The following is a 19,028-nucleotide window of genomic DNA, read 5'->3' as shown; positions in this document are numbered from 1 at the left end:
GATATAACTGCAGGGATATAACTATAGGGATATAACTGCAGGGATATAACTACAGGGATATAACTGCAGGGATGTAACTGCAGGGATATATAACTACAGGGATATAACTACAGTGATGTAACTATAGGGATATAACTACAGGGATGTAACTGCAGGGATATAACTGCAGGGATATAACTACAGGGATATAACTATAGGGATATAACTATAGGGATATAACTACAGGGATGTAACTGCAGGGATATAACTGCAGGGATATAACTACAGGGATATAACTATAGGGATATAACTACAGTGATGTAACTATAGGGATATAACTACAGTGATGTAACTATAGGGATATAACTGCAGGGATATAACTACAGGGATATAACTGCAGGGATGTAACTACAGGGATATAACTACAGGGATATAACTACAGGGATATAACTGCAGGGATATAACTACAGGGATATAACTGCAGGGATATAACTACAGGGATATAACTACAGGGATATAACTACAGGGATGTAACTGCAGGGATATAAATACAGGGATATAACTGCAGAGATATAACTACAGGGATGTAACTGCAGGGATATAACTACAGGGATATAACTACAGGGATATAACTACAGGGATATAACTACAGGGATATCACTACAGGGATGTAACTGCAGGGATATAACTACAGGGATATAACTACAGGGGTATAACTACAGGGATATAACTACAGGGATATAACTACAGGGATATAACTACAGGGATATAACTACAGGGATATAACTACAGGGATATAAATACAGGGATATAACTACAAGGATATAACTACAGGGATATAACTGCAGGGATACAACTACAGGGATATAACTACAGGGATATAACTACAGGGATATAACTGCAGGGAAATAACTACAGGGATATAACTACAGATATGTAACTACAGGGATATATGACTACAGGGATATAACTACAGGGATGTAAATTCAGGGATATAACTACAGGGATGTAACTACAGGGATGTAACTACAGGGATATAACTACAGGGATATAACTGCAGGGATATAAATTCAGGGATATAACTACAGGGATATAACTACAGGGATATAAATACAGGGATGTAACTATAGGGATATAACTGCAGGGATATTACTACAGGGATGTAACTATAGGGATATAACTGCAGGGATATTACTACAGGGATGTAACTACAGGGATATAACTGCAGGGATATTACTGCAGGGATGTAACTACAGGGATATAACTACAGGGATATAACTACAGTGATGTAACTACAGGGATGTAACTACAGGGATATAACTACAGTGATGTAACTACAGGGATATAACTGCAGGGATGTAACTGCAGGGATATTACTACAGGGATGTAACTACAGGGATGTAACTGCAGGGATGTAACTGCAGGGATATAACTGCAGGGATATAACTACAGGGATATAACTACAGTGATGTAACTACAGGGATGTAACTACAGGGATATAACTGCAGGGATATAACTGCAGGGATATAGCTGCAGGGATATAACTACAGGGATATAACTACAGGGATATAACTACAGGGATATAACTACAGGGATATAACCGCAGGGAAATAACTACAGGGATATAACTACAGGGATATAACTACAGGGATATAACTACAGGGATATAACTACAGGTATGTAACTACAGGGATATAACTACAGGGATGTAACTGCAGGGATATAACTACAGGGATATAACTACAGGGATATAACTACAGGGATATAACTACAGGGATATAACTGCAGGGATATAACTACAGGGATGTAACTACAGGGATATAACTACAGGGATATAACTACAGGGATATAACTACAGGGATATAACTACAGGGATGTAACTACAGGGATATAACTACAGGGATATAACTACAGGGATATAACTACAGGGATGTAACTACAGGGATATAACTACAGGTATGTAACTGCAGGGATATATAACTACAGGGACTGCAGGTTATGAGTCAACCCGCACATCACTAATGCACACTCACAGACACACGCATACCCACACGCACTTATCCACACGCACGCACAACTTACACACACACACATAGAGAAAAAAACACACACATACACACAGGTACGCACACACATGGTCGGGGCAATGTCTTTGTCAAGCTCACCACTGCAGGGCTGAGGGTTACAGGGCCTCCCCTCCTCCACTACTCCCTCACACAGGTATTTCTCCTCTGGGGGAGATTGACAGGTACGGCTCCTGGTCTGAACACCACCACCACAGTCACTGCTGCACTCCGCCCACTCCGCCCACACACTCCAGCCACCTGTAGGGGCAGACACACACACACACACACACACACACACACACACACACACACACACACACACACACACACACACACACACACACACACACACACACACACACACACACACACACACACACACACACACACACACACACAGAGTTAGCCACTGTTTTCGTGCGAAACGTCCCTTTAAATTAAAACATAAAGGTGTACAGGAGTGATAAATGTCATTGTCATTTCAGATTCCCTGTCCAGCAATTCTCATTTAATGGTGCTCCATTAAGATATGGCTGCAGTTATGAGGAAGAGGAGGAGGGGGAGCGTGTAAGTAGCAGTAGCTGAATGGTATTCTTCTCTAAGGCTGCATCCCAAATGGTACCCTATTCCCTATATAGTGCACTGGGCCCTGATCAAAAGTAATGCACTATATAAGGGATAGGGTAGCATTTGGGACACCGCCTGTGTGTCTTCTCTTAGTCCTATAGTTCATGAATGTTTAATGGGGCAGACAGATGCCTTTCAGCTCCCACAGGCCCCCACAAATATGTATTAATCTGCATGAATAGAACATGATGCTGGATGACATCCAGACACACACAGTTTTAATTACTCGCAAATCAGTTTCCTCAGGGCAACCGGCGGGGTAGGGTGAGAAGGAAGGGAGGGCCTTGAAGTGCATAGTGCACTTGAAACAGTTAATTGAGAGGAGGAGAGAGAGAGAGAGAGAGAGAGAGAGAGAGAGAGAGAGAGAGAGAGAGAGAGAGAGAGAGAGAGAGAGAGAGAGAGAGAGAGAGAGAGAGAGAGAGAGAGAGAGAGAGAGAGAGAGAGAGAGAGAGAGAGAGAGAGAGAGAGAGAGAGAGAGGAGAGAGAGAGAGAGAGAGAGAGAGAGAGAGAGAGAGAGAGAGAGAGAGAGGAAAGTGAAGAGGGGCAATGTTTCATGAAAATGTTTTACACCCAGTTAATCCAAGCTTTAAATTAATTCCATCCACACAATCTAAGGACCGAGAAAAAAAAATTTAAATGGAAAAAAGCCTCAATATTGTTTCTGAATTTAGCTGTTGACCATGCACCACTGAGCACAGTCAATACCCATTTGTTTTCTCCAGGATGACCGACTGAGGCCAGATTGTTTACTTGTGACTGTGAAATTGGATTTGTTTAAGTTTCTGTGACCAGAGTCAATCTCCATCATCGAATCCCAGGCAGCGTTAACAGTAATCCACCAAAACATCCAATGGGAGAACAATAAATAACTCTGCTGAACAGCACAATACCAAAACACCCTGTCCACCAGTCAGAGCAAAGTCAAGCACCCACCCAAACAATGACAAGTACAGTACCTCCCCCTTCATACACACACTCAATTTTAAATGTGCACTAAAAAAGCCCTCCACCCACTCCACCCAATGCTATTTTAAATGGATGCATTGTGGCACATTGACTGCTCCTAGGGGCAAATGAAGAGGGTAAAAATAACCTTCAGCTCCTCTTCCCCTTGAACCATATTGGGCTTTTTAGGATGAAATGCTGCAGCATATGAATACAGAGAGAATGACAGAGTGCTGTTTCCATGGAGGGAAGTGTGTCTGTCAAATAAACGTTTTGGACAGAGAAAGAGAGAGGGGATTGAGAGAGAGAAAGGGAGAGAGGGGGTAGAGTGTGAAAGAGTGAGAGAGAGAACAAAAACTCAATTTGCAGATAAGATTATCTCAGAGAAATGACAGAAGATTATGAACTTTTGTTGTCCAATAATCCCAGTCAGGCAGGGTGGAAGAAGACGGGAGAGAATCATGCAGAGTTTTCTTTCTCTGTCCTCAAGGACATTTAATTATGTTCTCAATAATTCAGTGGACTTCAATTGTTGGGCTTTACAGCACAGCACAGCCCAGCACAGCCTAACCCAGCCCTGTGTATCTAAACCCATTGCAGTCTCAGTCACTCCTTCATCACACTAAAACTTCCTCCTATCTCTCCTCCTCTTTCCGCTTTACTCCCTCTCTTCGCCTCTGTCCTCCCTCACTCTTATTGACTGTTCTTCTGTCCTCCCTCTCTACATATCTCCAAATCTCATACTGTACTTTCTCCTTCCTTTATCTCTCAAGCACACATGCACACTCATTCAAATATATGTGGTGCAGTTTGCAGTGTGTGTACTGTACGTGTATTTGTGTGTGCGTGCATGCATGGGTGTCCATCTTTCGTAGTTAACTTCTTCTGAAAGTCACCTTCCCCTCCCAGTTGGAGCACTGTGACGGCTGCACTGGCATCTCCATTACATATCAGGTTCCTGCTCCAACTGAAATCATCAATACCAGGCAAACTCTCCAACCCCCCGGAAATCACCCCTCTACAATCAATACAGCTAATGTAACCCTATCTTAAGAGAGAGAGAGAGTAAGAGAGAGAGAGAGAGAGAGAGAGAGAGAAAGAGAAAGAAAGAGGGAAGGAATGAAGGGGTAAAGACTGCATAATAAATATAATCGATAGTTGTGTATCTCTGAATGAGCATAATAATGACGGTATGAGTTTCCGCGAATCTACTGTATATAGGCCTGTGAGTATTATGTGTACATATCTCTGTGTGTGTGTGTGTGTGTGTGTGTGTGTGTGTGTGTGTGTGTGTGTGTGTGTGTGTGTGTGTGTGTGTGTGTGTGTGTGTGTGTGTGTGTGTGTGTGTGTGTGTGTGTGTGTGTGTGTGTGTGTGCATACAAGTCTTGTGTGATTAGTGTCTGGGCTGAGCGGCTGTATGGTTGAGCTCTATCACACGGCTAGTGCTGACACCCAGAGGACAGAAGCAGTCAACTGCAGGCTGGAGATAACACGCACACACACAGAGAGAGAGGGGGGGGGGGGGGGGGGGGGGGGCAGAAAGAGCAAGGGAGGGAAGGAGAGAGAGAGGGGAGAGGGAGAGAGGGGGAAGGGAGAGATAGGGAAGGAGAGAGAGGTTGGTAGGGGATGAGGAAAAGGGAAAGTGACAGAGAGATAAGGAGGGAGAGAAAGGGGAATATACTGTATGATAGTTCATGTGTAAAGTTTGCTAGATGTTCTACATTGTCTTTGTCTGCACATGAGAGCACACATCATTGAAAATTAATACATGAAGAGATAGAGAGACAGTGAGAACAACCTGTGTATTTTCCTTTAAAAAAGTAATTACCCCGGCCACATGTAAGTAACACACTTTCATCATCAATGACGTAAAGGTCAAGGATACTAAGACAACATCCTGCAAAGCCATGACATTACAATTTGTCCTTCTCCCTCGTTCTCTCTCTCTCTTCTTTTCTTCTTCTCTATCTCTTTCTCTTTCCCTTTTTCCTACCCTCTCCTTCACCCTCTCTCCCTCCCTTTTCCCTCGCTCTCTCCTTCCCTCTCTCTCTCTCTCCATCTGTTTGTGTTCATTCAGACAGTGCTTTAGGCTGCATCCAGCAGGTATAATCCAGTGCCTGCAGTCAGTCATTCAGTATCCTGCTCTGGATAAATATTTGAACAGCAGCACTCACACAATCCCATCCTATCGATCCCTCTCCCTCACTCCTCTCCCTCTGGGGTCAGGAAGCCTAAACTCAGGTGTCCTCCCAGCACTATATCAACAGCCCTACCCGGTCTATGGTGACATTACCGCCTATTCCCTCTAACCCCATCTAACATTCCTATTCTTCAGTTCCAACTTCAAACCTCCCAGCACCACATCAACACCCTTACCAGTTTGGTGGTGACATTATACTCCATGCACCTCAGTTCCCATCCTCAATTCTCTGATGTCATTACAGCAGGGGCGGCAGGTAGCCTAGCGGTTAGAGCGTTGGACTAGTAACCGAAAGGTTGCAAGAGCGAATCCCCGAGCTGCCAAGGTAAAAATCTGTCGCTCTGCCACTGAACAAGGCAGGCAACCCACTGTTCCTAGGCCGTCATTGAAAATAAGAATTTGTTCTTTATTAACTGACTTGCCTAGTTAAATAAATGTAAAATATATATATATATATTTTTTTTAAATGACCCCTTACCCTCTCTAACCCCCTGTCCTTCAGTTTCCATCCTCAACCCTCTGGTGTCATTACCCCCTACCCTCTCTAACCCCCTATCGTTCAGTTCCCATCCTCAACCCTCTGGTGTCATTACCCCTTACCCTCTCTAACCCCCTATCGTTCAGTTCCCATCCTCAACCCTCTGGTGTCATTACCCCCTACCCTCTCTAACCCCCTATCGTTCGGTTCCCATCCTCAACCCTCTGGTGTCATTACCCCCTACCCTCTCTAACCCCCTATCCTTCAGTTCCCATCCTCAACCCTCTGGTGTCATTACCCCCTACCCTCTCTAACCCTCTATCCTTCAGTTCCCATCCTCAACCCTCTGGTGTCATTACCCCCTACCCTCTCTAACCCCCTATCCTTCAGTTCCCATCCTCAACCCTCTGGTGTCATTACCCCCTACCCTCTCTAACCCCCTATCCTTCAGTTCCCATCCTCAACCCTCTGGTGTCATTACCCCCTACCCTCTCTAACCCCCTATCGTTCAGTTCCCATCCTCAACCCTCTGGTGTCATTACCCCCTACCCTCTCTAACCCCCTATCCTTCAGTTCCCATCCTCAACCCTCTGGTGTCATTACCCCCTACCCTCTCTAACCCCCTATCCTTCAGTTCCCATCCTCAACCCTCTGGTGTCATTACCCCCTACCCTCTCTAACCCCCTATCGTTCAGTTCCCATCCTCAACCCTCTGGTGTCATTACCCCCTACCCTCTCTAACCCCCTATCCTTCAGTATCCATCCTCAACCCTCTGGTGTCATTACCCCCTACCCTCTCTAACCCCCTATCGTTCAGTTCCCATCCTCAACCCTCTGGTGTCATTGCCCCCTACCCTCTCTAACCCCCTATCCTTCAGTTCCCATCCTCAACCCTCTGGTGTCATTGCCCCCTACCCTCTCTAACCCTCTATCCTTCAGTTCCCATCCTCAACCCTCTGGTGTCATTACCCCCTACCCTCTCTAACCCCCTATCCTTCAGTTCCCATCCTCAACCCTCTGGTGTCATTGCCCCCTACCCTCTCTAACCCCCTATCGTTCAGTTCCCATCCTCAACCCTCTGGTGTCATTACCCCCTACCCTCTCTAACCCCCTATCCTTCAGTTTCCATCCTCAACCCTCTGGTGTCATTACCCCCTACCCTCTCTAACCCCCTATCCTTCAGTTCCCATCCTCAACCCTCTGGTGTCATTGCCCCCTACCCTCTCTAACCCCCTATCGTTCAGTTCCCATCCTCAACCCTCTGGTGTCATTACCCCCTACCCTCTCTAACCCCCTATCCTTCAGTTCCCATCCTCAACCCTCTGGTGTCATTACCCCCTACCCTCTCTAACCCCCTATCCTTCAGTTCCCATCCTCAACCCTCTGGTGTCATTACCCCTTACCCTCTCTAACCCCCTATCGTTCAGTTCCCATCCTCAACCCTCTGGTGTCATTACCCCCTACCCTCTCTAACCCCCTATCGTTCAGTTCCCATCCTCAAGCCTCTGGTGTCATTGCCCCCTACCCTCTCTAACCCCCTATCCTTCAGTTCCCACCCTCAACCCTCTGGTGTCATTACCCCTTACCCTCTCTAACCCCCTATCGTTCAGTTCCCATCCTCAACCCTCTGGTGTCATTACCCCCTACCCTCTCTAACCCCCTATCGTTCAGTTCCCATCCTCAACCCTCTGGTGTCATTACCCCCTACCCTCTCTAACCCCCTATCGTTCAGTTCCCATCCTCAACCCTCTGGTGTCATTACCCCCTACCCTCTCTAACCCCCTATCGTTCAGTTCCCATCCTCAACCCTCTGGTGTCATTACCCCCTACCCTCTCTAACCCCCTATCGTTCAGTTCCTTCTCCCAACCTTAACCCCTACCAGGTCATTGGTGGCATTAAAGGTATGTTGTGGTTTAAAGGGATGTGGATGGTTAAAGGAGGTTATGTTTTGTGTTGTAGAGGTTGGAGCTGGTAACTGTCAGGGTGTGGCATGGTGGGGCAGATTTTGGGGTAAATTACATTTATATTCAGAGAATTATTAAGGAAATGAATTCAAATTCCAATTTTAAATTGGAAAATAACTATTTATTTTTAATGAGGATTTTTCCATTGTTGAATAGGAAATTCAATTCCTTTCCTGAAAAGAAAAGCAATTCCAAATGTGGTTGTTGACTACATTATGTTGGTTAAAGTTATCAGGGGTATAGGACTAAATAAGTTGGAACGGAAGCGCATAAGGGTTAGAGGGGACAAGGGGTTAAACCACAACATCCCTTTAAAGCACAACATCCCTTTAAAGCCCTAATATAACCTGTGAGCCCAGCTCCAGCCTTTACCTTCCCATTAGTCTGGCTGAATGGACCTATTGTCTATAAATACCTATCAGGTGGAGGGGCTGTATGCTCTCAGGTGCAGGTCAGTCAGGCAGACACTTCAATTCGGAAGATGGATGCTTCACTTCAGAGGGCGCGATAAGAAAAAGCTCAAAAGGTCCTTTGACTGGTAGGGATCAAATGGCGGTTATTCTACTTTCTCTATCAGACTGACAGACAGACAGGGAGATGGAGAGGGAGGGAGTTAGAGAAGTTACCAGGCTTTTCTTATTTTCTCCAGACACATCCATCTTCAAGCAGGAACACCTGCTCTGATAAGGGGCTAGCAAATCGTTGTGGGCGAAAATATAGGAGCACGAATACGCACGGACAGACACACGCACATGCATGCACACACAAACACGCGCACATGCACACACACACACACACACACTTGTTTGTCTGTCAATAATAAACACTTTAGTTTGAAAACAATGAATTTTCCTTGGTTCTGAATTCATCTAGAAAATGTTTGTTTTCGTCTTGTTTGTGTCTGAGATGAGAAATGTTGGAAAGCGAGAAAAGCAGCAGATGATTTGACCTTAACTCAATTAAAGAGGAACAGTTTGACTCCAGCTGGAGGTTGTTTACAGGTTGTTACTTACAAGCCGTCCTCGATGTGCTAGGTGTCAGGCTAATGTGTTCCTATGGTTACTGCCAGGGCCTCTGTATCTATTTCCTCCATGGTGAGTAAATTGCCCACCCCCTCACCTCCCTCCATTTTCCTCCTGGGCAGTGTGTGTGTGTGTGCATGTGTAGTATGCAGAGTTAGAGGGCTTTATGGGACTTAAAACACTCCCCACCACTGAAATCCTCTTTCCTCCTCCTCTTCTCCTCATCCTCCTCCAGTCTCTCTAACTCATTCTGGAGCCCACCAGGTACCTCTTCTAATGAAAGTGTCACTGTCATCATTCTCCCTCCTACTGTCTCACAGTTACCAACCAAGGACATTACAATACACTGCTTAATTTCCATGTTCTAAAGGAATGGTTACCTATTTAAAAAACCAAGGACAGCTACTACTGGACTCCTGCCCTGTAGGACGTGTAGAGAATGAGAGAAACACACACACATACACACACACTCCTAGCACAGAGTGCACTGTGGTAGATTCTCACCACGCTCTGTAATACTCTCATACATCTGAAGCCCTTCTCTCCCCACACAGCGTGGGATGGCATTGTGACTCACAGAGAAAGAGAGGGATGGAAGGATAGAGAAAGAGAAGGAGGAGGTGGATGAGGAGAGAAGGGGGGGTCAGGGCAAACCTCAGGTTCTATCTCCCCCTGCCAGAGTGGTGGGCTGGAGAGAGGGGGCCCTGGAGCCTGTGTGTGTGTGTGTGGTTGTGTGTTTGTTTGTGTGTGTGTGTACGTGTATGGTTGTGGGTTTGTATGTGTGTGTGTGTATGTGTATGGTTTAGGGTTTGTGTGTGGGTCTGCTTTGGTTTGGAAGAGCACACGTGACATGTCTGTGCTAATGGGCTCTTCTCTTGGGCCTGCCAGGCTCTGACCAGACAGTGTGTGTGTGTGTGTGTGGGGGGGGGGGCGCTGTGACAGGATACCACCCCTGCTTGTCATTCCTGGGTATATCACCAATGAGAAAAGAGAAAAAAAAGCAGTCTTTACAGCCAGTACATCTCACTGAGCTGCTGCTTCATCCCTAACAAGGGCACAGAGACACACACTCTCACACACAAACACACACATGCACTAGAACACTCTCTTAGCAGAGATTTTTTTGCAAAATGGCGGACGGAAGACAGGGTGGTGCGGCAGGTGCCGCTTCTCATTTGAATGCTGTTATTTTATCTAAACCATCAAGTGTACGCCGACCCCAGCCGACCCCAGCCGACCCCAGCCGACCCCAGCCGACCCCAGCCGACCCCAGCTAAGTAACTCATGCAAAGAGTTAAAGCGCAATTATGTGTTTTATCTCCAGTACTCTGCCATGATTGTCAGTTATGTAGCTGCTCTACTGATAATCTCAGTGCGTCCTTGCTGGGATGACACAATCAGTCTACTACTAGAGAATATTAACACCAAACACATTGGTTCACCGTTCCACGGGAGCGGACAGTAACAGCATACCATAATGTTCTGAATAATGGCCAAGTCTACCTCGCTCCTTATTCTACTGAACCGCTTAGGCGCAACAAACACAAGTCCAACATTTATCGGAAACTGTGAAACTACCTGTTCACTACCCTCCTGCTCTCCGGGGATGTGCAACTCAATCCTGGGCCTAACATCACCGAGCCAGTGATACTCACCGGAGTGGAATTCAGTGGATGGCCTCGTCCACTGATCGTCGCCGCTGTGGAAGTGAGTGAGTGCTATGGTCCTATGGTTTCTCTCGACTCACCCGGCTCCAGGATAGATTTTGACTCTTCAAACATACCAAAGTCGCTATAGGCGATCCCTGACTCTGCTTCTGGTACGCAAGCTGTTTTAATTAGTTCCCCGCATCCAGTGCAGGCGGGAGGGATTGTTAATTGCGTTACCGAACTGCCCCTAATCAAAATGAAACAAAATGGCCTAAACCCAGCCGCCAGAAAACACAGAAAATGTAACTTTTTTCAATGTGTCAATCACTCTCGAGTCATCTGGGACCCACGAGCTAAGCCCAAGGGACTACTAGGGGGGCACTTGAACATTCGTAGTGTCATTCCAAAAAGTGATCAAATTCAACATCTACTCACAGACTCCAACCTTGACTTTCTCTGCCTCTCAGAGACATGGCTCCATAAAAACTCTCCATCGCTGCTTTGATTGTGCCTGGCTACAATGTTTTCAGGAGAGACAGGACTGAAGGAAGAGGAGGGGGTGTGATGAGTTACATTAAAGAACATATCCGATGTAAACAAATTGAGTGGTCATGTGATAATGAACTAGAATGTATTGGCCTGAACATTGCACTGTCTCCCCAAATGTCTTTTACGCTCATTGGAATGTATAGGCCGCCTTCCACCAAAAGTGTGTTTTTTGATCAGTTTAATAACATGCTTAGGGAATGTGATTTTGGGAAAGAGGTCATCTTAATGGGAGATTTTAACATTAATTATGAAGACAAGTGGTGTAGGAAAACCCTCAAACGGATCACTAATACCTTTGACCTTACACAGCTAGTTAAAGGGCCAACCAGGGTGACTTGTTGCTCTAAAACACAGATTGATTTGGTGTTCAGTAATAAACCAGAGAGAGTGACTAAATCATTCAATATGGTTACTGGGCTATCTGATCATAATCTGACACTTATAGCCAGAAAGCTGTCTAAGAGCAGGTTTAACCTCTCTACTGTTAGAAAGCCTGATCAACTAAGAATACCTAAGAGTGAATTAAGCTATTTTGAAAACGCAATTAAGGGAATTAACTGGAATGATCTCTTGTCCTATGCAGACGTGGAAGCTGATAGTAAAGATTTTCTATCCACAATCCAGACTACATTAAATGGTTTCCTAAAGAAAATCAAATCTGGCCAAAAGAGCACTCTTCCTTGGCTAAATGGAGAAATCTGGAAATTGATGAAAGAACGAGATTGTTATCTAGAAATAGCCCTAAGATCCAAATTAGAGTATGACAGACGTAGGTTTACCATGTTGAGAAATAAGGTGATGAAAGAAATCAGACAGGCCAAGGCAAACTTTTTTATTAACATAATTGGTGAAGCAAAGGGAAATTCTAAACTGATCTGGGAGAATCTAAAAAAGTTAACAGGGAAAGACCATAGTAACACTGCAAAAAGACTAGAAATCATGGTGAATATCAATCTAACACAGGATGCAGTCGAAATAGCAATAGCCTTCAATTCCTACTTGATTGACTCTGTCAGGGTACTGACACAGAACCCATCCACTGGTTTCTTGGGCTCAGTGCTAGTAAATGATGCTCAACCTGTCTTCATCATAAGGGAGGTTTCTGAGTCAAAGGTGGACAAGGTGATTAGCTCACTAAAGAACTCTAAAGCCAAAGATGTGTTTGGGCTGGACTCTACCTTTCTTAAAAACTACAAAGAGTCACTCATTGGCCCCATTACTAAGGTCACCAACACATCTATTGGTCTCGCGGTGTTTCCAAGGGTATGGAAGTCGGCCATAATAACGTCCATCTTTAAATCGGGCGACCCTGCTGACGTGAGTAACTACAGGCCCATTAGTATACTACCTGTGGTGTCAAAGGTTGTTGAAAGTGTGTAGCAGAACAACTGATTGCCCACCTCAACAACAGCCCCTTCACATTACATTCCATGCAGTTTGGCTTCAGAGCGAAACACTCCACAGAAACGGCCAACTGCTTTCTTCTGGAAAATGTGAAGTCCAAGATGGACAAAGGAGGCGTTGTTGGGGCTGTGTTTCTGGACCTAAGGAAGGCTTTTGATACTGTTAACCATGAGATTCTCATCACAAAATTGTCCAAGTTCAACTTTTCCCCCGATGCCTTGAGATGGATGAAATCATACCTTGAAGGCAGAACTCAGTGTGTCAGAGTGAGCAATGAGCTGTCACCCACTCTTAGCTATGATGTGGTTGTGCCCCAAGGGTCAATACTGGGGCCCCTCCTGTTCAGCCTGTACATTAATGATCTGCCTTCTGTCTGTACTGGGCCTGAAGTTCAAATGTATGCAGATGATACAGTGATATATGTGCATACAAAGAGCAAACAACAAGCTGCACAAGAACTCACTACTGTAATGGTCCAGGTTACAAAGTGGCTCAGTGACTCGTGTTTGCATCTCAATGTGAAAAAAACTGTTTGCATGTTCTTCACAAAGAGGGCAACAGATGCTACTGAGCCAGATGTCTATGTGTCAGGGGAGAAGCTCCAGGTGGTATCTGATTTTAAGTACCTTGGCATCATACTTGATTCCAACCTCTCTTTTAAAAAGCATGTGAAAAAGGTAATTCAAATAACCAAATTCAACCTAGCTAATTTCCGATTTATACGAAATTGTTTGACTACAGAGGTAGCAAAACTGTACTTCTAATCTATGATACTCCCCCACTTAACATACTGCTTGACTAGTTGGGCCCAAGCTTGCTGTACAACAGTAAGACCTATTCAGTCTGTCTACAAACAGGCTCTCAAAGTGCTTGATAGGAAGCCCAACAGCCATCATCACTGTTACATCCTCAGAAAGCATGAGCTCCTGAGTTGGGAAAATCTTGTGCAATACACCGATGCATGTCTTGTATTCAAGATCCTAAATGGCTTGGCTCCCCCTCCACTCAGTATTTTTGTTAAACAGAAAACCCAAACATATGGCAGCAGATCCACAAAGTCTGCCATGAGAGGTGACTGTGTAGTTCCCCTAAGGAAAAGCACCTTTAGTAAATCCGCTTTTTCTGTGAGAGCTTCCCATGTCTGGAATACACTGCCATCAGACACACATAACTGCACCACATATCACACTTTCACAAAATGCTTGAAGACATGGCTAAAGGTCAATCAGATTTGTGAACATGGTCCCTAGCTGTGTGTTGCCGCTTTCCATGTCTGTTGTGTGGAAACACTTTGTTGCTTTTATGAATTTTGTCTTCCTGCTTTTTGTTCTATGTTGCTCTGTCTGTATGCTACGTCTTGCTTGTCCTATGTTGCTATGTCTGTATGCTATGTCTTGTTCTATGTTGCTATTGTCTATATTGTAATTGTTTTTAATAACCTGCCCAGGGACTGCGGTTGAAAATTAGCCGGCTGGCTAAAACCGGCACTTTTACTGAAACGTTGATTAATGTGCACTGTCCATGTAAAAATAAACTCAAACTCAGACACACATAGGCACCCAGGCGTTCACACACAAACCTTTATGAGGACACACATTGAGAGACAAAGGCACACACACACACACAATGACATTTTGCAGTGCCTTTGGGCGCACGGCGGCAGTAAACTGTACACTGCTGCCTGATCAGAGGACATTCATCTTCATTCTCCCTCTCATCAAATCTGAAGAAAGACAGAGAGAGCCTCAGTCTAGCATTTAAAGCCCTGCTACAGCTCGTATCGTATCCCAAGGTGGCTTAAGGGAGAGAACACACACACACACCACACACACGCACATACATACACACATACACACCCACACAGAGACACACAGACCAACAGCACTGAAAAGAAACCAATGAAATGAAGAAAATGAAAGACTACAGATCACAGCATGAAGAATTTCCAAGAGTGTGAAAGAGAGTGAAGGAGAGAGAGATAGAGAGAGTGAGAGAGAAAGAGCAAAATAAAGAAAGAAAGAAAGAGAGAGAGAGAAAGAGAAAGAGAGAGGTGGAGGTGTGACAGAGTGAAATACAGGGAGAGAGAAAGGTGGAGGTGTGACAGAGTGAAAGACAGGGAGAGAGAAAGGTGGAGATGTGACAGAGTGAAATACAGGGAGAGAGAAAGGTGGAGATGTGACAGAGTGAAATACAGGGAGAGAGAAAGGTGGAGGTGTGACAGAGTGAAAGACAGGGAGAGAGAAAGGTGGAGGTGTGACAGAGTGAAATACAGGGAGAGAGAGAGGTGGAGGTGTGACAGTGAAAGACAGGGAGAGAGAAAGGTGGAGATGTGACAGTGAAAGACAGGGAGAGAGAAAGGTGTGACATAGTGAAAGACAGGGAGAGAGAAAGGTGTGACAGAGTGAAAGACAGGGAGAGAGAAAGGTGTGACAGAGTGAAAGACAGGGAGAGAGAACGGTGTGACAGAGTGAACGACAGGGAGAGAGAGAGGTGGAGGTGAGACAGAGTGAAAAACAGGGAGAGAGAAAGGTGGAGATGTGACAGTGAAAGACAGGGAGAGAGAAAGGTGTGACATAGTGAAAGACAGGGAGAGAGAAAGGTGTGACAGAGTGAAAGACAGGGAGAGAGAAAGGTGTGACAGAGTGAAAGACAGGGAGAGAGAACGGTGTGACAGAGTGAAAGACAGGGAGAGAGAGAGGTGGAGGTGAGACAGAGTGAAAAACAGGGAAAGAGAAAGGTGGAGATGTGACAGTGAAAGACAGGGAGAGAGAAAGGTGTGACAGAATGAAAGACAGGGAGAGAGAAAGGTGTGACAGAGTGAAAGACAGGGAGAGAGGTGGAGGTGTGACAGAGTGAAAGACAGGGAGAGAGAACGGTGTGATTGAGTGAAAGACAGGGAGAGAGAAAGGTGTGACAGAGTGAAAGACAGGGAGAGAGAAAGGTGGAGGTATGACAGAGTGAATGACAGGGAGAGTTAGAGGTGGAGGTGTGACAGAGTGAAAGACAGGGAGAGAGAAAGGTGGAGGTATGACAGAGTGAAAGACAGGGAGAGAGAGAGGTGGAGGTGTGACAGAGTGAAAGACAGGGAGAGAGAGAGGTGGAGGTGTGACAGAGTGAAAGACAGGGAGAGAGAGGGGTGTGACAGAGTGAAAGACAGGGAGAGAGAGAGGTGGAGGTGTGACAGAGTGAATGACAGGGAGAGAGAAAGGTGGAGGTATGACAGAGTGAATGACAGGGAGAGTTAGAGGTGGAGGTGTGACAGAGTGAAAGACAGGGAGAGAGAGAGGTGGAGGTGTGACAGTGAAAGACAGGGAGAGAGAAATGTGGAGGTGTGACAGAGTGAAAGACAGTGAGAGTTAGAGGTGGAGGTGTGACAGAGTGAAAGACAGGGAGAGAGAAAGGTGGAGGTGTGACAGAGTGAAAGACAGGGAGAGTTAGAGGTGGAGGTGTGACAGAGTGAAAGACAGGGAGAGAGAGAGGTGCGTCAGTTGTAAGCAGTGACGAGTTATCTGTCAGAGCAACAAGGGATTCCTGGAGCAGTGCCATAGGTTGCACGCACACATACACACACCCACACAGACACCCACGCACACAGACAACCACGCACACAGACACACACGCACACAGACACACATGCACACAGACACACACGCACACAGACACACACAGTCCAATGCTAATCATTATCCACACAGTTACACAGTTACAGTTACGCACAGTAACTGTGCAGACACACACACACACACGTCCGTATGCTCGCCAGCCAAAAAACTGGAGCTGATCCTTTATCTTCACACATTAAAGCAGCAATCAGCAATAGAAACAAAAACAAAGCCACCTCCCTGCCCCTGTTTCGGTGAAAAGCTGAGGGATGGGGCTGGAGAAATGTAACCACTCTCAAATAGACAGAGCCATGGACGCAAGGACAGACCATCAATGATATTAAAGTTTTAGTTTTAACCATGTTTTGAGGCTCTACAGTGTGTGTTTACATTTACGTTGTTCACAAACATTGAAATAAAACAAGCTCGTATTTTGGGTTCTGATGGGGTACAACAGTTGAACTAAGCTCATGAGGCATTTATAAGTTATATTCTTGAAGAATCATACCATTCATGTATCATTAAATTGATGTAGCAACTGCTGATTTGTCAGTAAAATTGCTTATTTAAAATATGCATTTTGAATAAAGCCTTAGAGGGACCTGAGGTGGAACTGTGAGAGGAGAGAGACACCATCCCTCAACATGTTCACCAGGACAACTACTCAGACAGAAGAGGGAGAGGTAGGAAGATACATTTTCAAAATGTGTGTTTCAGTGAAGGTATATTATAAAAAGGGCTTCCACACGTGGACTTAAAACTGAGTGTAGAACAGCCTGGCTCTATAAGATATGACAGTAGTAGATTTCCTATACAAGACTGTCACATTCTCTCTGCAGAGTTAGCTATGGTACTGTAGCATTGCGTTAGCCCCGGTACAACCAGTATTGGGGTGTCAAACAGAGTACAGTCTGACTCCACAGTCTGGCCTGCTCCAACCCACACAGAGTCCCGGTGGCTAACTCTAGTCTACACATCACACACACAGACACACACTAGGCTACATATCACACTCACACCAGGGATATATCACACACACACACACACACACACACACACACACACACACACACACACACACACACACCACACACCACACACCACACACCACACACCAGACACACATGCAGGCACGCAAACACACAGTCTTTTACAGCTTACCTTGTGGGGACACACAATTCAGTCACATTCAAAATCCTATTATACCTAACCCTAACCCTAAATCTAACCTTAACCCAAAAACCTAACCCTTACCCTAAACCTAACCCTAGCCCTAGCTCCTAGCCCTAGTGTTAAGGCAGTCAATGTCGTTCTCCTCCTCAGACGAGGAGGAGCATGGATCAGACCAAGATGCGGAGAGGTAAGTGTTCATGATTTAATGAAAATAACAGGAAAACACTACAAACTACAAAACAACAAACGTGACATACCTCAAAACAGTCCTGTGTGGTCCAACCACTGGCACAGGAAACAAACACCCACAAAACACCAGTGAAACCCTGGCTGCCTTTGTATGACTCTCAATTAGAGACAAACAATGCACACCTGTCTCTAATTGAGAATCATACCAGGCCGAACACAAAACCCCACATAGAAATACAAACATAGACAAACCCACCCAACTCACGCCCTGACCAACTAAAATGAATACAAAACAAAGGAAAACAGGTCAGGAACGTGACAGAACCCCCCCCTTAAGGTGCGAACTCCGGGCGCACCAGCACAAAGTCTAGGGGAGGGTCTGGGTGGGCGTCTGTCCACGGTGGCGGCTCTGGCGGTGGACGAGGTCCCCACCCCACCATAATCAATCCCCGCTTCTTTATCCCCCTCCCAATGACCACCCTCCCACTAACCCCACCTAAATGAAGGGGCAGCACCGGGACAAGGGGCAGCACCGGGACAAGGGGCAGCACCGGGACAAGGGGCAGCACCGGGACAAGGGGCAGCACCGGGACAAGGGGCAGCACCGGGACAAGGGGCAGCACCGGGATAAGGGGCGGCAGGTCCTGGCTGAGGGACTCCGGCAGGTCCTGGCTGAGGGACTCCGGCAGGTCCGGGCTGAGTGGCAGCTCTGGACTGTAGGGCAGCTCCGGACTGTAGGGCAGCTCCGGACTGTAGGGCAGCTCCGGACTGTAGGGCAGCTCCTGACTGTAGGGCAGCTCCTGACTGGCGGGCAGCTCCTGACTGGCGGGCGTCTCTGGCAGCTCCTGACTGGCGGGCGTCTCTGGCAGCTCCTGACTGGCGGGCGTCTCTGGCAGCTCCTGACTGGCGGGCGTCTCTGGCAGCTCCTGACTGGCGGGCGTCTCTGGCAGCTCCTGACTGGCGGGCGTCTCTGGCAGCTCCTGACTGGCGGGCGTCTCTGGCAGCTCCTGACTGGCGGGCGTCTCTGGCAGCTCCTGACTGGCGGGCGTCTCTGGCAGCTCCTGACTGGCGGGCGTCTCTGGCAGCTCCTGACTGGCGGGCGTCTCTGGCAGCTCCTGACTGGCGGGCGTCTCTGGCAGCTCCTGACTGGCGGACGGCTCTAGCGGCTCCTGACTGACGG

General features: G+C 46.4%; 1 protein-coding gene across 12 annotated transcripts in view; it reads right to left on the bottom strand.

Moving 5' to 3' along the window:
- The window catches only part of LOC129837664 (adhesion G protein-coupled receptor B1-like), a 147,070-nt gene that overhangs the window by 53,161 nt on the left and 74,881 nt on the right, over positions 1-19,028 (bottom strand). For 10 of the 12 annotated variants that reach the window (XM_055904004.1, XM_055904001.1, XM_055904003.1 and 7 more), the window contains exon 4: positions 2,145-2,303. The exons of the other annotated variants lie outside the window; for them this stretch is intronic. In XM_055904004.1, the coding sequence (XP_055759979.1) occupies positions 2,145-2,303 (159 nt within the window). The remainder of the gene's footprint in view (positions 1-2,144; positions 2,304-19,028) is intronic. 12 annotated transcript variants of the gene reach the window in all.

The sequence above is a fragment of the Salvelinus fontinalis genome, chromosome 38 (assembly GCF_029448725.1).
Source record: "Salvelinus fontinalis isolate EN_2023a chromosome 38, ASM2944872v1, whole genome shotgun sequence".
Classification (NCBI taxonomy): domain Eukaryota; kingdom Metazoa; phylum Chordata; class Actinopteri; order Salmoniformes; family Salmonidae; genus Salvelinus; species Salvelinus fontinalis.
The sequence above is the reverse complement of the archived record's forward strand: the minus strand, read 5'-3'. Positions and strand labels throughout refer to the sequence as shown.